General features: G+C 45.8%; 2 protein-coding genes across 3 annotated transcripts in view; both read right to left on the bottom strand.

Moving 5' to 3' along the window:
- Positions 1-17,934, bottom strand: part of LOC144497075 (uncharacterized) — a 257,791-nt gene that overhangs the window by 134,095 nt on the left and 105,762 nt on the right. The gene's annotated exons all lie outside the window — the stretch shown is intronic.
- Positions 1,567-4,494, bottom strand: LOC144497096 (uncharacterized). Of its 2 annotated transcripts, XM_078217871.1 has the most exons (3): positions 4,222-4,488; positions 3,621-3,924; positions 1,567-3,506 (listed from the first exon to the last, which is right to left on the bottom strand). In XM_078217871.1, the coding sequence occupies exon 3, from the start codon at positions 3,403-3,405 to the stop codon at positions 2,698-2,700; it is 708 nt and encodes a 235-aa protein (XP_078073997.1). In that variant the 5' UTR covers positions 3,406-3,506; positions 3,621-3,924; positions 4,222-4,488; the 3' UTR covers positions 1,567-2,697. The 2 variants fall into 2 exon arrangements, with proteins under 2 accessions (XP_078073997.1, XP_078073996.1); XM_078217870.1 differs by having other exon boundaries at positions 1,567-3,924; positions 4,222-4,494.

Here is a 17,934-nt window from a genome sequence, read left to right as displayed (position 1 = left end):
CTATCATAGAGTCATAGAGGTTTACAGCATGGAAACAAGCCCTTCAGCCCAGTTTTTACCATTAAGCTAGTCCCTATCCCTCTGTACCACTCTTACCCATGTAACTGTCTAAATGCTCTTTAAAAGACAAAATAGAGTCATAATCTTGTGGGATCCTGTTGTGCACCAACTGCCTGCCATAAAAAAGCATCTGGTTCATCAGTGCCCTTTCGGGAAGGAAATCTGCTAGCCTTACCTGGGTGTGGCCTACATGTGACTCCAATATGGCTGACTACTAACTTGCCTTTGAAATGGCCGAGCAAGCCACTCATATCTAGGGCAATTGGGCAATAAATGCTGGCCTTACCAACAATGACAACATTCCATTCAATAAATAAAAAAGCAGTTTAGAAAAGATCTGATTCCTGGGATCAAGGGCTATCTTATGAGGAATAGTGGAACAGGTTGGGCCTGTATCCATTGGAGTTTAGAAGCCTGGGAGGTGGTTTTACGTATAGAGTACTGAGGGGACTTGGCAGGTTGGATGCTGAAAGGATGTTTCCCCTTGCAGGAGAGACCTGAACTAGAAGGCACAGTTTAAAAGAAAATAATTGAGTTCTCTCTGAGTTAAAAGCAAATTATTGCGGATGCTGGAATCTGAAACCAGAAGAGAAAATGCTAGAAAATCTCAGCAGGTCTGGCAGCATCTGTAAGGAGAGAAAAAAGCTGATATTCGAGTCCAGATGACCCTCTGTCAAAGCTAAAAGGCATAGAAAGTGGGAGATATTTATACTGCAGGGTGAGGGAGTGAAAGATGATTCATAGCCACAGAAACCAGGGAATCCAGCTAATAGCTGTCCACAGAGAGAATAAACGGCAGAGAAACTAAAATGAAGATGTTGGGGGGGGGGGGGGTGGTGGTGGGGGGGGGGGGGGGGGGGGGGGGGTGGTGGTGGGGGGGGGGGGTGGTGGTGGTGGGGGGGGGGGGTGGTGGGGGGGGGGGTGGTGGGGGGGGGGGTGGTGGGGGGGGGGGGGGTGGTGGGGGGGGGGGTGGTGGGGGGGTGGGTGGTGGTGGGGGTGGGGGGGGGTGGTGGTGGGGGGGGTGGTGGTGGTGGGGGGGGAATGGATGGGACAGAGGTAAGATTTAGAAAAGGAGGAGAAAAGGTAAGGGGGCGTAAAGTAGGGGGAAAGAGCCTTGGGGGGGGGGGGAAAGAAAAATCAAGAAAGACAACAAAGAAATAAAAGGTAGAGAACAGTAAAAAATTAAGTAAAATAGAATGAAAACAAAGTGGGCCGAGATGAAATAGAGCAAATCATCTGAAGGTGTTGAATTCGATGTTGAGACCGGAATGCTGTAAAGTGCCTAGCCGGAAGATGAGATGCTGTTCCTCCAGTTTGCGTTGAGCTTCACTGGAACATTGCAGCAAGCCAAGGACAGACATGTGGGCATGGGAGCAGGATCGTGTGTTAAAATGACAAGCAACCGGAAGGTCAGGGTCCTGACTGAGCACAGACCGAAGGTGTTCAGCAAATCGATCACCCAGTCTACGCCTGGTTTCTCCGCTATAGAGGAGACCACATTGGGAGCAGCGAATGCAATACACCAAATTGAAAGAGGTGCAAGTGAAACACTGCTTAACCTGGAATTAATGTTTTGGACCTTGGATGGTGAAGAGGTAAAGAGACAGGTTACATTTTCTGCGATTGCATGGGAAGGGGCCATGAGTGACGGGACAGGTGTTGGGATAGTGGAGGAGTGGACTAGGTTATCCCAGAGGGAACAGTCTCTGTGGAATGCTGACAGAGGGAGTGAAGGGAAGATGTGTTTGGTGGTGGCATCACACTGGAGTTGGCGAAAATGGCGGAGGATTATGCTCCCCCTCCCCCCCCCCCTCCCCACCCCCCCCACCTGGGAGGGTGCACTATAGCCGGCTATTCTATTCATCTTCACCATGTAGCCTGTAATGTCTTGTCGACTTTGCTATAATCGTTGGGTGTTCATGTGGCTAGCCTGAGACTCTAGCTTGGTCCAGTATTGTCTCTTGGCATCTTTGATGGTTCACCGCAGGTCATATCTGGATTTCCTGTGTAGGTCAGGGTCGCTCGACCTGAACGCCTCAGCCCTGGACAGTGGATATCCCTGTTCATCCGTTGTTTCTGGTTGGGATACACTTCAATTAGCTTCTTTGATACACAGTTTTCTACGCACTTACTAATGAAGTCTGTTACTGTACTCATTTAAGCTGGTCGCTGAGTTCTTGAATATTGACCAGTTCACCAACTTGAAGCAGTCCTGAAGGAAGTCATATGTTTCCTCAGACCAACATTGCACGGCTTTCTTAATCGGACTCTCCCACTTCAGTTTTTTGCTCGTAAGCCAGGAGCAGGAGCACAGCCTTGTGGTCTGATTTGCCCAAGTGTGGACATGAGAGAGAGCCGAAGGCATGTTTGATGTTAGTGTAGCAATGTTTGAGGATGTTTGGAGCTCTGGTGGGACAGGAGACATGTTGATGGTATTTGGTAGGACACTCTTGAGCTTGGCCTTGTTGAAGTCCCCGGCCACGATCAGAGGCAGGAAAGTGGGGTTGATTCCACAATGGCATCACCTTATCAAATGATGGAGCAGACTTGAGGGACAGAATAGCCTACTCCATCTGTTGGTACGTAAATTCAGTGTGGATGCATCAGTGTTTCATGAATGTTCCTACTGTGTGAGACTCAGTCACACGACTCACTTGGTTTCCCTGCTGTGTGAATGCGATGATGAGCCAACATGGCCCATAATTGTTCAAAGTCTTTATTACACACATCACACGTGAATGTTTTCCTCTCCCCTGTGTGAATGTGCCGATGCTTCACCAGGCCTGATAACTGTGTGAAGTATTTATTACACACCTCACACTGGAATGCCTTTTTCCCAGTGTGAATGCGTTGGTGTTCACGGAAGTTCGATGACCGTGAGAATGATTTCTTGCACACTTCGCAAATGAACGGTTTCTCTCCAGTGTGAACGCGTTGGTGTATGCGAAAGTGAGATGAACGCGAGAATGATTTGCCACACACCTCACATGTGAATGGTTTCTCCCCTGTGTGAGTGCTCTGATGTTCCAGGAACCTTGTAGACGTCGCAAAAGCTTTATCGCAAAACTCACACTTGAAGGGTTTCTCCCCTGTGTGGATTGTCTGATGGACCTGGAGGCTTGATAATTGTGTGAAGGCTTTGTCACACACCTCACACGTGTATGGCTTCTCCCCTGTGTGAATGCGTTGATGTACACGTAGGTTCGATAAGGCTGAGAATGATTTGTTGCACACCTCACACTGAAATGCCTTCTCCACAGCGAGAACACATTGATGTCTCACAAGCTTGGATGTCTGTGTGAGGGTTTGATCACACACCTCATACTTGAATGATTTCCCTTCCATGAGGCGGTCCTTCTGTTAACAGTCATACAAGGGATACAACTTGTGTGTTAAAAGATTGTATGAGCCTGTGGAGTCCTCTTCACACTTGAACAGTTTCTCATCTGTAGGAATGAATCAATGGTTCATGGACCTCAGTTTAAAGTTTATTCATTCGTACCACAAATAATACTGCAATGAAGTTACTGTAAAAATCAATTAATGATTGAAACTCTCACCACACTTGGAGCCACTCACATGTTTCCCAATCTCACCCTGACTGATCGCCCAACTGAAACTTCGGAAACATTGGCTCTGATGCAAGGTGCCACACCACTGACAAATTTCAGATCTGATGTTATGTCAAAGCTCTTTGACCCAACCGATTTCCAGATGATGGGTTCACTCCCCAACCTTCTCTGTGTTGAGCAATAGTGTGAAGGGAATGGATGTCTTCCCACAGTTGTTGCTTGGGTGATGGTCAGGATCTACCTGCAGTGTCTATTCTCTCTGCATTCCCTGGTGTAGTACTGTGCAATCCTTCTGTAAAACAGGAAAAAGAAACATGATTTCCTGCATCTCCCTCACCTCCTTTGCAGAACGAGCTGACTCCTCAGAGATTGTTCCACAGTGAGTGCCAGTCTGCCATTCTCCGGGAAATTAGACATGTTACACTCACTCAGACTGCACATCCCAAATTGAGCTATCAGACACAGCACTGGGCAAAACCATCAAATCCAAGCCCAGGCCTTTAGGAAAGGCCGAGGCCTTCGGGTAAAATCTTTAAATAAGACATTAAAATGAATGTGTCTCTGCCCCTGCCAGATAATTACACCTCACCTTCTCGTATTCAGTAATGACCCATCAACAGAACTCAGCTTGTAAATCAGAAGGGAAATGCTTCTAATAAACACACGCAATATCCAACACACAGCTCCTATCAACAGCTCAGCGCATTCATTGAAGGTTTTCGCAGCCACTCAGCGAGAGGAAACTAGTCCTGCCCACAATAGATATGTCAATCAGTTTGCATAGCCAATCACATTGTAAAAGGCGGGGGAAATGGCTCTGCCCAGGTCTCTGCAGCCGCAGAGACCCTCACCTGGTCGGAACTACAGATTATTACCCATATTACCCATGCTGCATGTGTCCTTCCGGGACTGCGCAGTGAGGAGCGGCAGTATAGAATGGGGGCGCGAGGGAGAGAGAGAGAGAGAGAGCGCGAGTCCGCGGTGCCTGATGGGAGTTGTAGTTCTGCCGCGCGCAGCGGCGGTTGGCTCCCAGCGTTCGGGAGTTGGGATGTGAGGAAGCGCGAGTCCGAGCGGCTGAATCGAATTGAAAAGCAGAGATTGACCCGGTGATATATGTGTATTCGTTGTTTCTTGGGGCTACTCAACAGTGTGGGACCCAACCTTACTGACTGTGAATGAGTTCACACTTTAAATAGAGAACTCCCACTGTTCAAGTTACCAAGCCAACCTCGTAATTCTTTACGCAACCCAATCTATAAGGGCATACATAATACTTGTCGATGTGGCGGTGTCACGACCTATGCATTCCGCTGGCATTCTGTACAAAAAGGATAGACACGGTAGATCTTGACCATCACCCAAGAAACAACTATCCAACTGTGGGAAGACTTCCAGCCCCTTCACAACAGAGGAGGTTGGGTAATGAAACCATCATCTGGAAATTGGTCAGGTCAGGGGAGCCTTGATGTATCATCAGATCTGAAACTGGTCAGTGGTGTGCATAAGAACCAACTTTTCTAAAGGTTCAGCTGTGGGTGATCAGTTAGGGTGAGGCTGGGAATAAGTGTGAGTGGCTCCAAGTGTGGTGAGAGTTTCAATCCTTCATCCAGCCTCATGAACCTTTGAATCATTCCAACAGGTGTGAGGTATTTGAAGAGGGCTCCACAGGCTCATTCAAGTCCCTAAATCTCAACATGCACCTGTGAGAATGACTGTTCACAGAAGGACAGCCATATAGAAGAGACTCCATAGTCATGCTCATCTCAGTTTCACCCACAACAATCATTTCACAAAGGAGAGAAACAGTTCAAATGTGAGGTTTGTGACAAAGTGTTTGTGAAATCTTCGAATGTCCTGAGACACCAGATGAATCACATGGGGAAGAAATTATTCAGGTGTGATGTTTGTGTGTTGTCTTTTTTCCAAATCCTCTGATCTACTGACACATCAGTGGATTCACACAGGGGAGAAACCCTTCAAGTGTGAGGTGTGTGGTCAAGCCTTCACACAGTCATCGACGCTCGTACATCACCGCGCATTCACATGGGAAAAGCCATTCCCATGTGACATGTCCAACAAATCCTTCATGTGCTCTTCGAACCTCTGCACTCACCAACATGGTCACACAGGTGAGAAACCATTCACCTGCGAAGTGTGCAATAAATCATTCATGCAGTCATTGAGTCTCTTCATACACCAACGCATTTACTCTGGGGAGAAACCAGTCAAGTGTGTGGTGTGTAATAAGGGCTATGCACAATTATCCACTCTGGTGAATCGCCAGCACCTTCACACAAGGGACAGACCATTCAGATGTGAGGTGTGTGACCAATCATTCATTCAGCCATCAAACCTCTGTGCACACCAGTGAATTCACACAGGGGAATTCACCAACCTTCACAGTGATTGATATTTCTGATATGCTGACTGCATTGAGAAAAATCTGTTTAAAATCTGTCTACAAAAAGTGTGAGAGGTGTGATAAAGTCTTCACAAGGTCGACAGCCTTTCTGATACACCAGACTATTCACAGGAGAGAAAGCATTCAGTTCTGAGACGTGCAACCGAACATTTACATTGTCAGTAACACTCGTGAAACACTGACTCATCCAGGTAAAGAAAAGCTGTTTAATGGTGGCATTGCATGTCCATCAGGTTTAATATGTTAACACTGGGCATTCACACTGGGGAGAAACCATACAAGTACAACGAATCATTCTCACACTTTTCCACATACACCAACATATTTACATAGGGGAGAAGCCATTGAAGTAGGAGCTGCGTGACAAAGCCTTCACAAACTCAATAAAGCTCCTGATGTATTAAAGGACCCAAATGGTGGTGGAGGGTGGGGTGGCGGGGGGCAGGGGGGGGGGGGGGGGGGGGGGAGGGGGGGAGGAATCATTCAGATCTGAGGTTTTCAACAAAAGCTTTTGTCTTTGACCCTCCTGGAACACCAGCAATACCACATTGAGGAGAAAAACCGTTCAGGTGTGACAAGGCTTTCACACAGTCAGTGTTTCTCCTGATCCATCAACACATTCACACAGGGGAGAAACCCTATTGGTGCGAATTCTGTAATAAAGCCTTCACATTTTGTTGGTTCTCCCAGAGCATCAGTGAACCCACATGGGTGACAACCGCTTCCAGTGTGACGTATGTCAGAATTGTTTCATCTACTCCTCTCTCGCCAAACACTAACATCTCCACATGGACCTGGAACCAGCTCACCTGCTTCACTTACATTTAGAGTTGTCTGTGTTTTTCAACTTCCAGTGCTCCCACAGAAACTGTCCTTCCAAGGCACTGTCTATCTCAGCAGTGTCTGTCTCCAACCTCTCTCACCATCAGTCCAATTGTTTCAAGAAGGTCAATTTAACCTTTGACCAGATCGCCAAACATCACCAAAAGAAGACATCAATTTGTGTATAGAAGCTCCCATATAAACTCAGCATCCTTTCAGTGCAGCATCAGATACAAGTCACTCACTGACTCTCACTCTGACCAAGAAGGCAATCAGATACTCAATGGTTAGAAAGGCTTCAACTTCTCATCTACCAGCACCCAAGGAAGGAACCATTCCTGGGGTAGTAATGGAGGTACTTCAATTAGCATCAGCATTTCTCAACTATGGAAAGGGAGAATCATCCAGGAATCCCGTTCCTCATCAGTGAGCCCAGCTGGGAAGTCAGGGGGAGGGCAGGATGTGTCTCGGCTGTGTCAGTCTCCATTGTCTCACAACATTCACTGTCTGGGTCTACACATGCTGAATGGCCACTCAAAGAGCACTAGAGGCCAATCAATGTCCACAGTCTGTACTCCAGGTCAGTACCTTGAGGATTGGAAGGAATGTGAGAGGACAACAGCTTGTATTTATAGAGCGCTTTAACATAGTCAAACATCCCAAAGTGTTTCATAGAGACTTAATCCGAGAAAGATTATCACCCGAGACAAAGAAAGAGGTATTAGGAGGGAATGATTAAAAATATGGTCAAAGATTTGGGATTTAAAGACTGTTGTAAAGGAGGGGAGAGAGATAAAGATGCAGAGGGGTTTAAGGAGGGAATTCTAAAGATCTCTTAACTCCCAAGGTGCATCTGTTACAAGCTCTGTTAACACACGGGCAGTTACATGCAAGAGAAACCCTTCAAGTGAGATTTGTGTTAAAGATTTCCTGGTGTCTTTGAGCCTCCTGAGATATTTGAGGAAACGTACAGGGGATGAACCTTTCAGCTGTGATGTGTGATAGTACCACCTCACAGCATTCTCCCTATCATAGAAATCCTACAGTGCAGAAGGAAGCCATTCGGCCCATCGAGTCTGCACCGACCACAATCCCACCCAGGCCCTACCCCCACATATTTTACCCACTAATCCCTCTAACCTACGCATTTTAGGATCCTAAGGGGCATTTTTTTTTTTTAACCTGGCCAATCAACCTAACCTACACATCTTTGGACTGTGGGAGGAAACCGGAGCACCCGGAGGAAACCCACGCAGACACGAGGAGAATGTGCAAACTCCACACAGACAGTGACCCGAGCCGGGAATCGAACCCGGGACCTTGGAGCTGTGAAGCAGCAGTGCTAACCACTGTGCTACCGTGCCGCCCATAGTTCACAGCATTAAATAGGAATATACCTTGTTAATTGAAACATGCAGTAATAAACTCACTATACAAAAAAAAGACAAGGTTTCTCTAGTTAAAGGACTTCATCACAAAGTCAAGACAAACAAAATGAAGGAAATGAAAAGTTAATTTGTACAGCACATATTCAGCCAAGTTGGACTCTATTTAAATGGATATTGATGTTTCAAAGACTCAAATCAGATCATACAATTCCATCATTAATGTCTTGATTGAACCTGGCTCCACCATGCTCTAAGACAGTACATTCCAGATCCTAACCATTCACTGTGTGAACCTGCCTCCACCACACTCTCAGACTGGGTTTGCAGCAGGGGGTGAAGGAACCAACAAGAGGAAATAACATACTTGACCTCATCCTTACCAATCTGTCAGCTGCAGATGCATCTGTCCATGACAATATCAGTAAGAGTGACCACCGCACAGTCCTTGTGGAGACGAAGACCCGCCTTCAAATTGAGAATAACCTCCATCGTATTGTGTGGCACTATCACCATGCTAAATGGGACAGACTTCATACCGATCTAGCAACTCAAGACTGGGCATCCATGAGGCACTGTGGGCCATCAACAGCAGCAGAATTGTACTACAGCACAATCTGCAACCCCATGGCCTGGCATATCCCACACTCAACCATTACCATCAAGCCAAGGGATCAACCCTGGTTCAATGGAGAGTGCAGGAGGGCATGCCAGGAGCAGCTCCAGGCACACCTAAAAATGAGGAGTCAACCTGGTGAAGCTACCAAACAGGACTACTTGTATGCCAAATGGCAAAGACAGCAAGTGAAGGACAGAGCTAAGCGATCCCGCAACCAACGGATCAGATCGAAGCTCTGCAGTCCTTCCACATCCAGTCGAGAATGGTGGTGGACAATTAAACAACTCACTGGAGGAGGAGGTTGCACAAATATCCCCATCCTCAATGACGGAGGAGCCCAGCACATCAGTGCAAAAGGCTGAAGTATTTGCAGCAATCTTCAGCCAGAAGTGCCGCATGGATGATCCATCTCAGCCTCCTCCAGTGGTCCCCAGCATCTCAGATGCCAGTTTCCAGCCAATTCGATTCACTCCACATGATATCAAGAAACGGTTGGAGGCACTGGATACTGCAAAGGCATTGGGCCCTGACAACATTCCAGCAATAATACTGAAGACTTGTGCTCCAGAACTTGTCTCTCCCCTACCCAAGCTCTTCCAGTACAGTTACAACACTGGCATCTACCCAACAATGTGGAAAATTGCCCAGGTGCGTCCTACACACAAAAAGCGAGACAAATCGAACCCAGCCAATTACCGTGCAATCAGTCTACTCTCGATCATCAGTAAAGCGATGGAAGGGATCATCAACAGTGCTATCAAGCAGCACCTGTTCAGCAAGAACCTGCTCAGTGACACCCAGTTTGGGTTTCGCCAGGATCACTCAGCTCCTGAACTCATTACAGCCTTGGTTCAATCATGAATAAAAGAGTTGAATTCCAGAGATGAGGTGGGAGTGACAGCCCTTGACATCAAGGCTGCATTCGACCAAGTGTGGCATCAAGGAGCCCTGGCGAAACTGGAATCAATGGGTATCACGGGTCAAACTCTCCGCTGGTTGGAATCATACCTGGTACATAGGAAGATGGTTATGGTTGTGAAGGGCCGGTCATCTCAACTCCACGACATCTCTGCAGGAGTCCCTCAGGGTAGTATCCTAGGCCCTTCCCTCCATCATAAGGTCAGAAGTGGGGATGTTTGCCAATGATTGCTCAATGTTCAGAACCATTCGCGACTCCTCAGATACTAGAACAGTCCATGTTCAAATGCAACAAGATCTGGACAATAATCAGGCTTGGACTGACAAGTGGCAAATAACATTCGTGCCACACAAATGCCAGGCAATGACCATCACCAATAAGAGACACTCTAACCACCGCCCGTTGACATTCAATGCTGTTACCATCACTGAATCCCCCAATGTCAACATTCTTGGGGTTACCATTGACCAGAAACGCAACTCGACTCACCACATAAACACAGTGGCTACAAGAGCAGGTCAGAGGCTAGGAATACGGCGGCGAGTAACTCACCTCCTGACTGCATCTACAAGGCATAAGTCAGGAGTGTGATGGAATACTCCCCACTTGCCTGGATAGGGGCAGCTCCGACAACACTCAAAAAACTTGATACTATCCAGGACAAAGCAGCCCGCTTGATTGGCACCACATCTACAAACATTCAATCCCTCCACCATCCACACTCAGTAACAGCAGTGTGTACTATCTACAAGATGCACTGCAGCAATTCACCAAAGATCCTTAGACAGCACCTTCCAAATCCATCATCACTTCCATCTAGAAGGACAAGGGCAGCAGATACCACCACCTGCAAGTTCCTCCCCTCCAAGCCACTCACCATCCTGACTTGGAAATATATCACTGTTCCTTCACAGTCGCTGGGTCAAAATCCTGGAATTCTCTCCCTAAGGGCATTGTGGGTCAACCCACAGAACATGAACTGCAGCGATTCAAAAAGGCACCACCTTCTCAAGGGCAACTAGGGATGGACAATAAATGCTGGCCAGCCAGCGATGCCTATGTCCCACGAATGAATTGTAAAAAAGTGCATTTCAGATCCGATCACTCGCTTTGAGAATTGGCCTCCACCACACTCTCAGTGTATTCCAGATCCAAACAACTCACTGTGTGAATCTGCCTCCCCCAGACTCTCAGACAGTGCATTCCCGATCCTAACCAGTTGCTGCGTGAATCTGCCTCCACCACACTCTCAGACAGTGCATTCCAGATCCTAACTACTCACTGTGTGAAGAGGTTTTTCCTCATGTCTCCATCATGTTCCCTCTGATTCTCAATTCTTCCACCAATTGGAACAATTTCTCCCCATCTACCCTGTCCAGACCTCTCATGATTTTGAAAATCTTTATCAAAATCTCCTCTCAATCTTCTCTTCTCCAAGGAGAACAGCCCAACCTCTCCAATCTGTCCACCGAACTGAAGTTCCCTGTTTCTGGAACCATTCACTTGAAGCTTTTCTAATATCTTCACATCCATTTTATAGTGTGGTGCTCAGAACTGGACATAATATTCCAAATGGATCTGAACCAGTGTTTTATATGGGTTTAACATCAGTTCCTTTTTTTTGTACTCTATGCTTCTATTGATAAAGCCTAGTCTGCTGTGTGCTTTATTAACCTCTCTCAAATTGTCCCGCCAACTTCAATGATTTTGCACATTTATTTCCAGGTTCCTCTGCCACTGACCTCTTGCCCTCCTCTTGGGAAATAAGGAAGGGCAGGTGACAGAAGTGTTAGTGAGGGATCACTTTGGGACCAGTGACCATAATTCTATTAGTTTTAAGATAATTATGGAGAATGATAGGTCTGTCCCAAAAGTTAATATTCTAAATTGGGGCAAGGCCAATTTTGATGGTATCAGGCAGGAACTTTCAAAAGTTAATTGGGGGAGTCTGTAGGAAGGAAAAGGGACGTCTGGTAAGTGGCAGGCTTTCAAAAGTGTGTTAACCAGGGTTCAGGGTAAACACATTCCTCTTAGAGTGAAGGGCAAGGCTGGCAGAAGTCGGGAACCCTGGATGACTCGGGATATTGAGGCCTGGTCAAGAAGAAGGAGGCACATGACGTGCATAGGCAGCTGGGATCAAGTGAATCCCTTGAAGAGTATAGGGGGTGTAGAAGTAGAGTTAAGAGAGAAATCAGGAGGGCAAAAAGGGGACACAAAATTGTTTTGGCAGATAAGGCAAAGGAGAATCCGAAGAACTTCTACAAATAAATAAAGGGCAAAAGGGTAACAAGGGAGAGAGTAGGGCCTCTTAAAGATCAACAAGGTCTATGTGTGGATCCACAAGAGATGGGTGAGATCCTAAATGAATATTTCTCATCAGTATTTACTGTTGAGAAAAGCATGGATGTTAGGGAACTTGGGGAATTAAATATTGATGTCTTGAGGAGTGTACATATTACAGAGAAGGAGGTGCTGGAAGTTTTAAAGCGCATCAAGGTAGATAAATCTGTGGGACCTGATGAGGTATATCCCAGGACGTTGTGGGGGGCTAGGGAGGAAATTGCGGGTCCCCTAGCCGAGATATTTGAATCATCGATAGTCACGGGTGAGGGTGCCTGAAGATTGGAGAGTGGCAAATGTTGTGCCTTTGTTTAAAAAGGGCTGCAGGGAAAAGCCTGGGAACTACAGGCCAGTTAGCCTCATATCTGTGGTGGGTAAATTGTTGGAAGGTATTTTGAGAGACAGGATCTACAGGCATTTAGAAATGCAAGCACTGATTAGGGACAGTCAGCATGGCTTTGTGAGTGGAAAATCATGTCTCACAAATTTGATTGAGTTTTTTGAAGGGGTAACCAAGAAGGTAGATGAGGGCAGTGCAGTTAATGTTGTCTACATGGACTTCAGCAAGGCCTTTGACAAGGTATCGCATGGTAGGGGTAGGTTGTTGCATAAAGTTAAATCTCGCGGGATCCAGGGTGAGGTATCTAAATGGATACAAAATTGGCTTCTTAACAGAAGCCAGAGGGTGGTTGTAGAGAGTTGTTTTTCAAACTGGAGGCCTGTGACCAGCGGTGTGCCTCAGGGATCAGTGCTGGGCCCACTGTTATTTGTCATTTATATTAATGATTTGGATGAGAATATAGGGGGCATGGTTAGTAAGTTTGCAGATGACACCAAGATTGGTGGCAAAGTGGACAGTTGAGGAAGGTTATCTCCAATTGCAGCGGGATCTTGATCAATTGGCCAGTGGGCTGACGAATGGCAGATGGAGTTTAACTTAGACAAATGTGAAGTAATGCATTTTGGTAGATTGAACCAGGGCAGGACTTACTCAGTTAATGGTCGGGCGTTGGAGAGAGTTACAGAACAAAGAGATCTAGGGGTACATGTTCATAGCTCCTTGAACGTGGAGTCACAGGTGGACAGAGTGGTGAAGAAGACATTCGGCATGCTTGGTTTCATCGGTCAGAACATTGAATACAGGAGTTGGGACATCTTGTTGAAGTTGTACAAGACATTGGTAAGGCCACACTTGGAATACTGTGTGCAATTCTGGTCACCCTATTATAGAAAGGATATTATTAAACTAGAAAGAGTGCAGAAGAGATTTACTGGGCTGTTACCGGGACTTGTTGGTTTGAGTTATAAGGAGAGGCTGAATAGACTGGGATTTTTTTCTCTGGAGCATAGGAGGCTGAGGGGTGACCTTATAGAGGTCTATAAAATAATGAGGGACATTGACAAGGTAGATAGTCAATATCTTTTCCCAAAGGTAGGGGAGTCTAAAACTAGAGGGCATCGGTTTAAGGTGAGAGGGGAGAGATACAAAAGTGTCCAGAGGGGCAATTTTTTCACACAGAGGGTGGTGAGTGTCAGGAACAAGCTGCCAGAGGTAGTAGTAGAGGCAGGTACAATTTTATCTTTAAAAAGCATTTAGATAGTTATATGGGTACGATGGGTATAGAGGGATATGGGCCAAATGCGGGCAATTGGGATTAGCTTAGGGGTTTGAAAAAAAAAATAAGGGCAGCATGGACAAGTTGGGCCGAAGGGTCTGTTTCCATGCTGTAAACCTCTATGACTCTATGACACTGTGCCCCCTTTAGAATTGTCGCCTTTACTTGCACATACACACACTGTAAATTTAATATAGACTCTATTACTCTTCTGAACCTAATTATCATCACACTTTTCCCTACTCTAGTGCTCTCTCCCAATACTCTTGTGAACTTTGATGTTTCTCTCTTGGGTAGTCTCCTGCTTCCAATATACTGCAAGGTTAGTTAAAATACTCCTCAGCTAATTGCCCTGTGAGGAAATTGGTGCCATCTCTGTCTACGTGTAACCATGTGGCCTGTACAGGTCCCAGGAATCTAAAGCCCTTCATCTTGCTCCATTTCTTCAGTCATACATTCATCTTCTTTATGCTCCTATTTCTATATTCACTGGTACGTGATACAGAGATTCATCCAGAGATTTCTATTTTTGAGATCCTGCTTGATGATTTCCTACCTAGCTCTTAAATTCTGACCACACGATCACATCCTATGTTGTATGGACCAGGACCTCTGGCTGTTCACCAATGCCCCCTCAGGGTGTGTTGCAGCTGCTCAGTGACATCCTTGACCCTGGCAAGAGGGTGGAAATATACCGTCCTGGATTCATGTGTGTGGTCACAGAAATACCTGTCTGTTTCTCCTGAATATATAATGTGGAGTCACTATTACTCATTAAGTCTTCTTTGTGCTCTCCTGATCCAGCTGTGGTCAGATAGACTTGGCTCTGGTATATTTCAGTGTGATATCTGACCATCAGAATTGGGAGCCAGACTAAAGCACAGGGATTTTAAAGAAACTTCTGTCTGTAGTATTGAGAGAGTTTCCACTGATCTGAGTGTGTGTCAGTAAAGTGAGACAGCTCCCAGGAGTAGGTATGGGATAGAATTGGTGATGTGAATTATAGACAGATCCTCTTCAGGTGACGGGTGTTTGGCTGATACCATGGGTAATGTTTGTACTCTCCTGTCTGGGAGGACTACTATCCTGAGTATGGTGAGGGAGTGGGGCTGAGTCTCTACAGATTTGAGTTCCCTCAGCCCATCACACCTTGATGTAATAATTTTGTTATATGTTCACCTTACACTCTTCCAAGATTCATTTCTTGTTCTGGGAAAGCATTTTAAAATGCTTTGTTATTTTGGTTGATTCAAAGTTTGGTGTAAGCTGAATATTCTGTTGTTCTTTGTCTGCTGATTTATCAATGCTCTGTGTTGATTTCCAACTCACAATGATCTGATTTGTCAGCACGGTGTGCTCCTATTCACTGAAACATTCAGGAGCCTACAGTAAGAGTCCTGTACACAATATATTGGTCAATGTCACTGTGGGCTGGTGCACTTTCTCCGTCAATGGGTTTATAATTTCCAGGTCACAGGCAGAATGTTTCCTGAGAAACAAAGCATTGTGTTTTTATAACCACTTTCATTAACTTCATTTCTGAAAGCACTTTACTCCAATTAAGTGTTTTTTGAAATATAGTCACTGTTGTAATGGATGAAACGTGGCAGTCATAGAATCCCTGCAGTGCAGAAGGAGGTCATTCGGCCCATCGCGTCTGCACCGACCACAATCCCACCCAGGCCCTTTTCCTGTAACCCCACATATTTACCCTGGTATAGAGGGATATGGGCCAAATGCGGGCAATTGGGATTAGTTTAGGGGTTTTAAAAAAAAATAAGGGCAGCATGGACAAGTTGGGCTGAAGGGCCTGTTTCCATGCTGTAAACCTCTATGACTCTAAGACACTGCGCCCCCTGATACTAGGGTCAATTTAGCACGGCCAATCAACCTAACACGCACATCTTTGGACTGTGGGAGGAAACCCACGCCGACACGGGAAGAATGTGCAAACTCCACACAACCAGTGACCTGAAGCCGGAATTGAACCTGGGTCCCTGGCGCTCTGAGGCAGCAGTGCTAACCACTGTGTCACCTTGCCATCCCATTTAACATAACACTTCTTCGAGAAAGCTTCAACTATGCACAGTTCCAAATAGAGTCTTGTATGGGTTTCAGATGGTGCCATTCTCTAATCAACTGTTGATCCTTTTCTTTGTCAAGCACCTTACCCTACAATGCAGGCACATCAATGAAATACAACACAGTCTTACGTCTTGACAGATCTTGCACTATCTTAATTTGTCAGTCATAGAATCCTGACATGCAGAAGGAGGCCATTTGGCCCACTGGGTCTACAACAAACATCTTACCCAGTACCCCTCCCCCAACCCACTCTATCCCCTTTACCCCACATATTTGCTCCGCCATTCCCCCAACCTACACATCTTGGGACACTAAGGGGCAATTTAGCATGGCCAATCCATCTAACTTGCACATCCTCTAACTGGGCGGAAACCAGAGTACCAGGAGAAAACCCATGCAGACAAGGGAAGAACATGTAAACTCCGTGTGGTGAACCATAGTTGGTTACCACTATGAGTGCTGAGCCATGGATGGGTGTTTGTAGATATGTTACTGTTGTCACTGTTGGAGTTAGGGTTGGGCTGTTCTACCTGTTGATATTGTTCTGTGGTACACTCCAGTTGGCTCCGCCTACCTGGGGAAGTATAAAGGTCACTGCACTGCCTGGTGACCCTTTAGTCTGGGATTGTATTGTATATAGTGTGCTCCATTCGTGTTAATAATAAAAGCCTTTATTTCTCGGGTACAATCTAACCTCCCGAGTGATTTAATCGCGCATCACTCCGCACAGTCACCCAAGGCAGGAATTGAACCTGGGTCCCTGGTGCTGTGAGGCAATAGTGCTAACCACTTTGCCACCATGCCAGCCCTTGTGAAGGAAATGGTTGTGGTATTCTATTTCTGGTACTTAGATTGGTACTCAGTTCTTCTCTTCCCTGGTGTTTGTATTCGGATGTGTTTCATTGAAAATGCTATCATATTGGTTCTTGTGCATTTCTATTAGTGTAACTAATTCAGCAATTTTGTTCTGGCATATAATCTCAGTTTCCTTCTCTGTCTTAATTGCTGCTTTGTCTAGTTCTCTCTAGCACATTGCCTTCGGCTGAGTGGCTTAATTTACCAATCTCTTCCTTTCATCTTCTGTATGAACCAATCTTCTGCTTGGACCTGAGCAGTTCTTCATTTAATGCATTTACTTTCTCCTCCGTCTGTATTTGGCACAGAGTCTGCACCAGTTGCAGTTTGGTCTGTGCCATTTTCAGCTCCATAGTTGTTGAGCATATCGGAATTCTTCCAACAATCACTGCAGTTTTTTTCTGTCAGCATAACTTTCTCTTGTCGAAGAGAATCACAATCATTCTTTGGTCCATTGCTCTGCTTTTGCAACCAGTTCAGTTTATCCTTTTCTGAGTTTCTTCCAAAATGAATCCATCATTCCCTTTTAACAACATTTGATAACAATCTCTGCCTTCTCATGCTTTGTGTGCTTTCAGAGAATTGACACGTTCCTTTTTTGTATTTGTAACAAACTCTACTTCTGCACTCATAATTTCTTCCTTCTTTTTCTGTTAATTGGACAATTCTCCTGCGTGCTAGCTTGTTCCAGCAATTGTGTCCTCTCTTTGGGTTTGTCCATTGTTAAGTCCTCCTCAGCACTGCCAAACACCAGTTTCTGCCTCTCTGCAGAATGCCAATTTCTGCAACTCATTTGTGTTTTCCATATGACTGGTAGTTCAGTCATTCAATTGGATCATACAGGTTGTCCAACATGAGTGCCATAGATCAAATCTTTGATGTTTCTCACTCTGAGATTCGTAGTTCTCTCACCGATCACAAAATTGATAGCATCCATTACTTGGGATTTACTTAGCTCTTCTCGAGTTCCATGTTATGATCTCTGTCACTGAGTTCCACTTGTGCTTTTTCTCTCAACTGTTTTTACCTTTTATTCACAAATAAAGCTCTAAGTCCAGTTCCTTCAGCGCTTGCTGGTAAATGTTATGTTGTTTCTTACTGGCCCCAATAGATTTCCTTGCTATTTTCACCAGGGGTGACACAGTGGCACAGTGGTTAGCACTGCTGCCTCACAGCACCAGGGACCCGGGTTTGATTCCCGGCTTGGGTGAAAGTGTGGAGCTTGCATGTTCTCCCCGT

This window comes from Mustelus asterias, chromosome 8, assembly GCF_964213995.1.
Source record: "Mustelus asterias chromosome 8, sMusAst1.hap1.1, whole genome shotgun sequence".
NCBI classification, from domain to species: domain Eukaryota; kingdom Metazoa; phylum Chordata; class Chondrichthyes; order Carcharhiniformes; family Triakidae; genus Mustelus; species Mustelus asterias.
Note: the sequence above shows the minus strand (reverse complement) of the source record. Positions and strands in the feature narration are given on the sequence as shown.

Bases quoted from the DNA above. Each gene is read 5' to 3' on its own strand.
- LOC144497096 (XM_078217870.1), bottom strand. From the start codon at position 3,405: ATGGAAGGGAAATCATTCAAGTATGAGGTGTGTGATCAAACCCTCACA.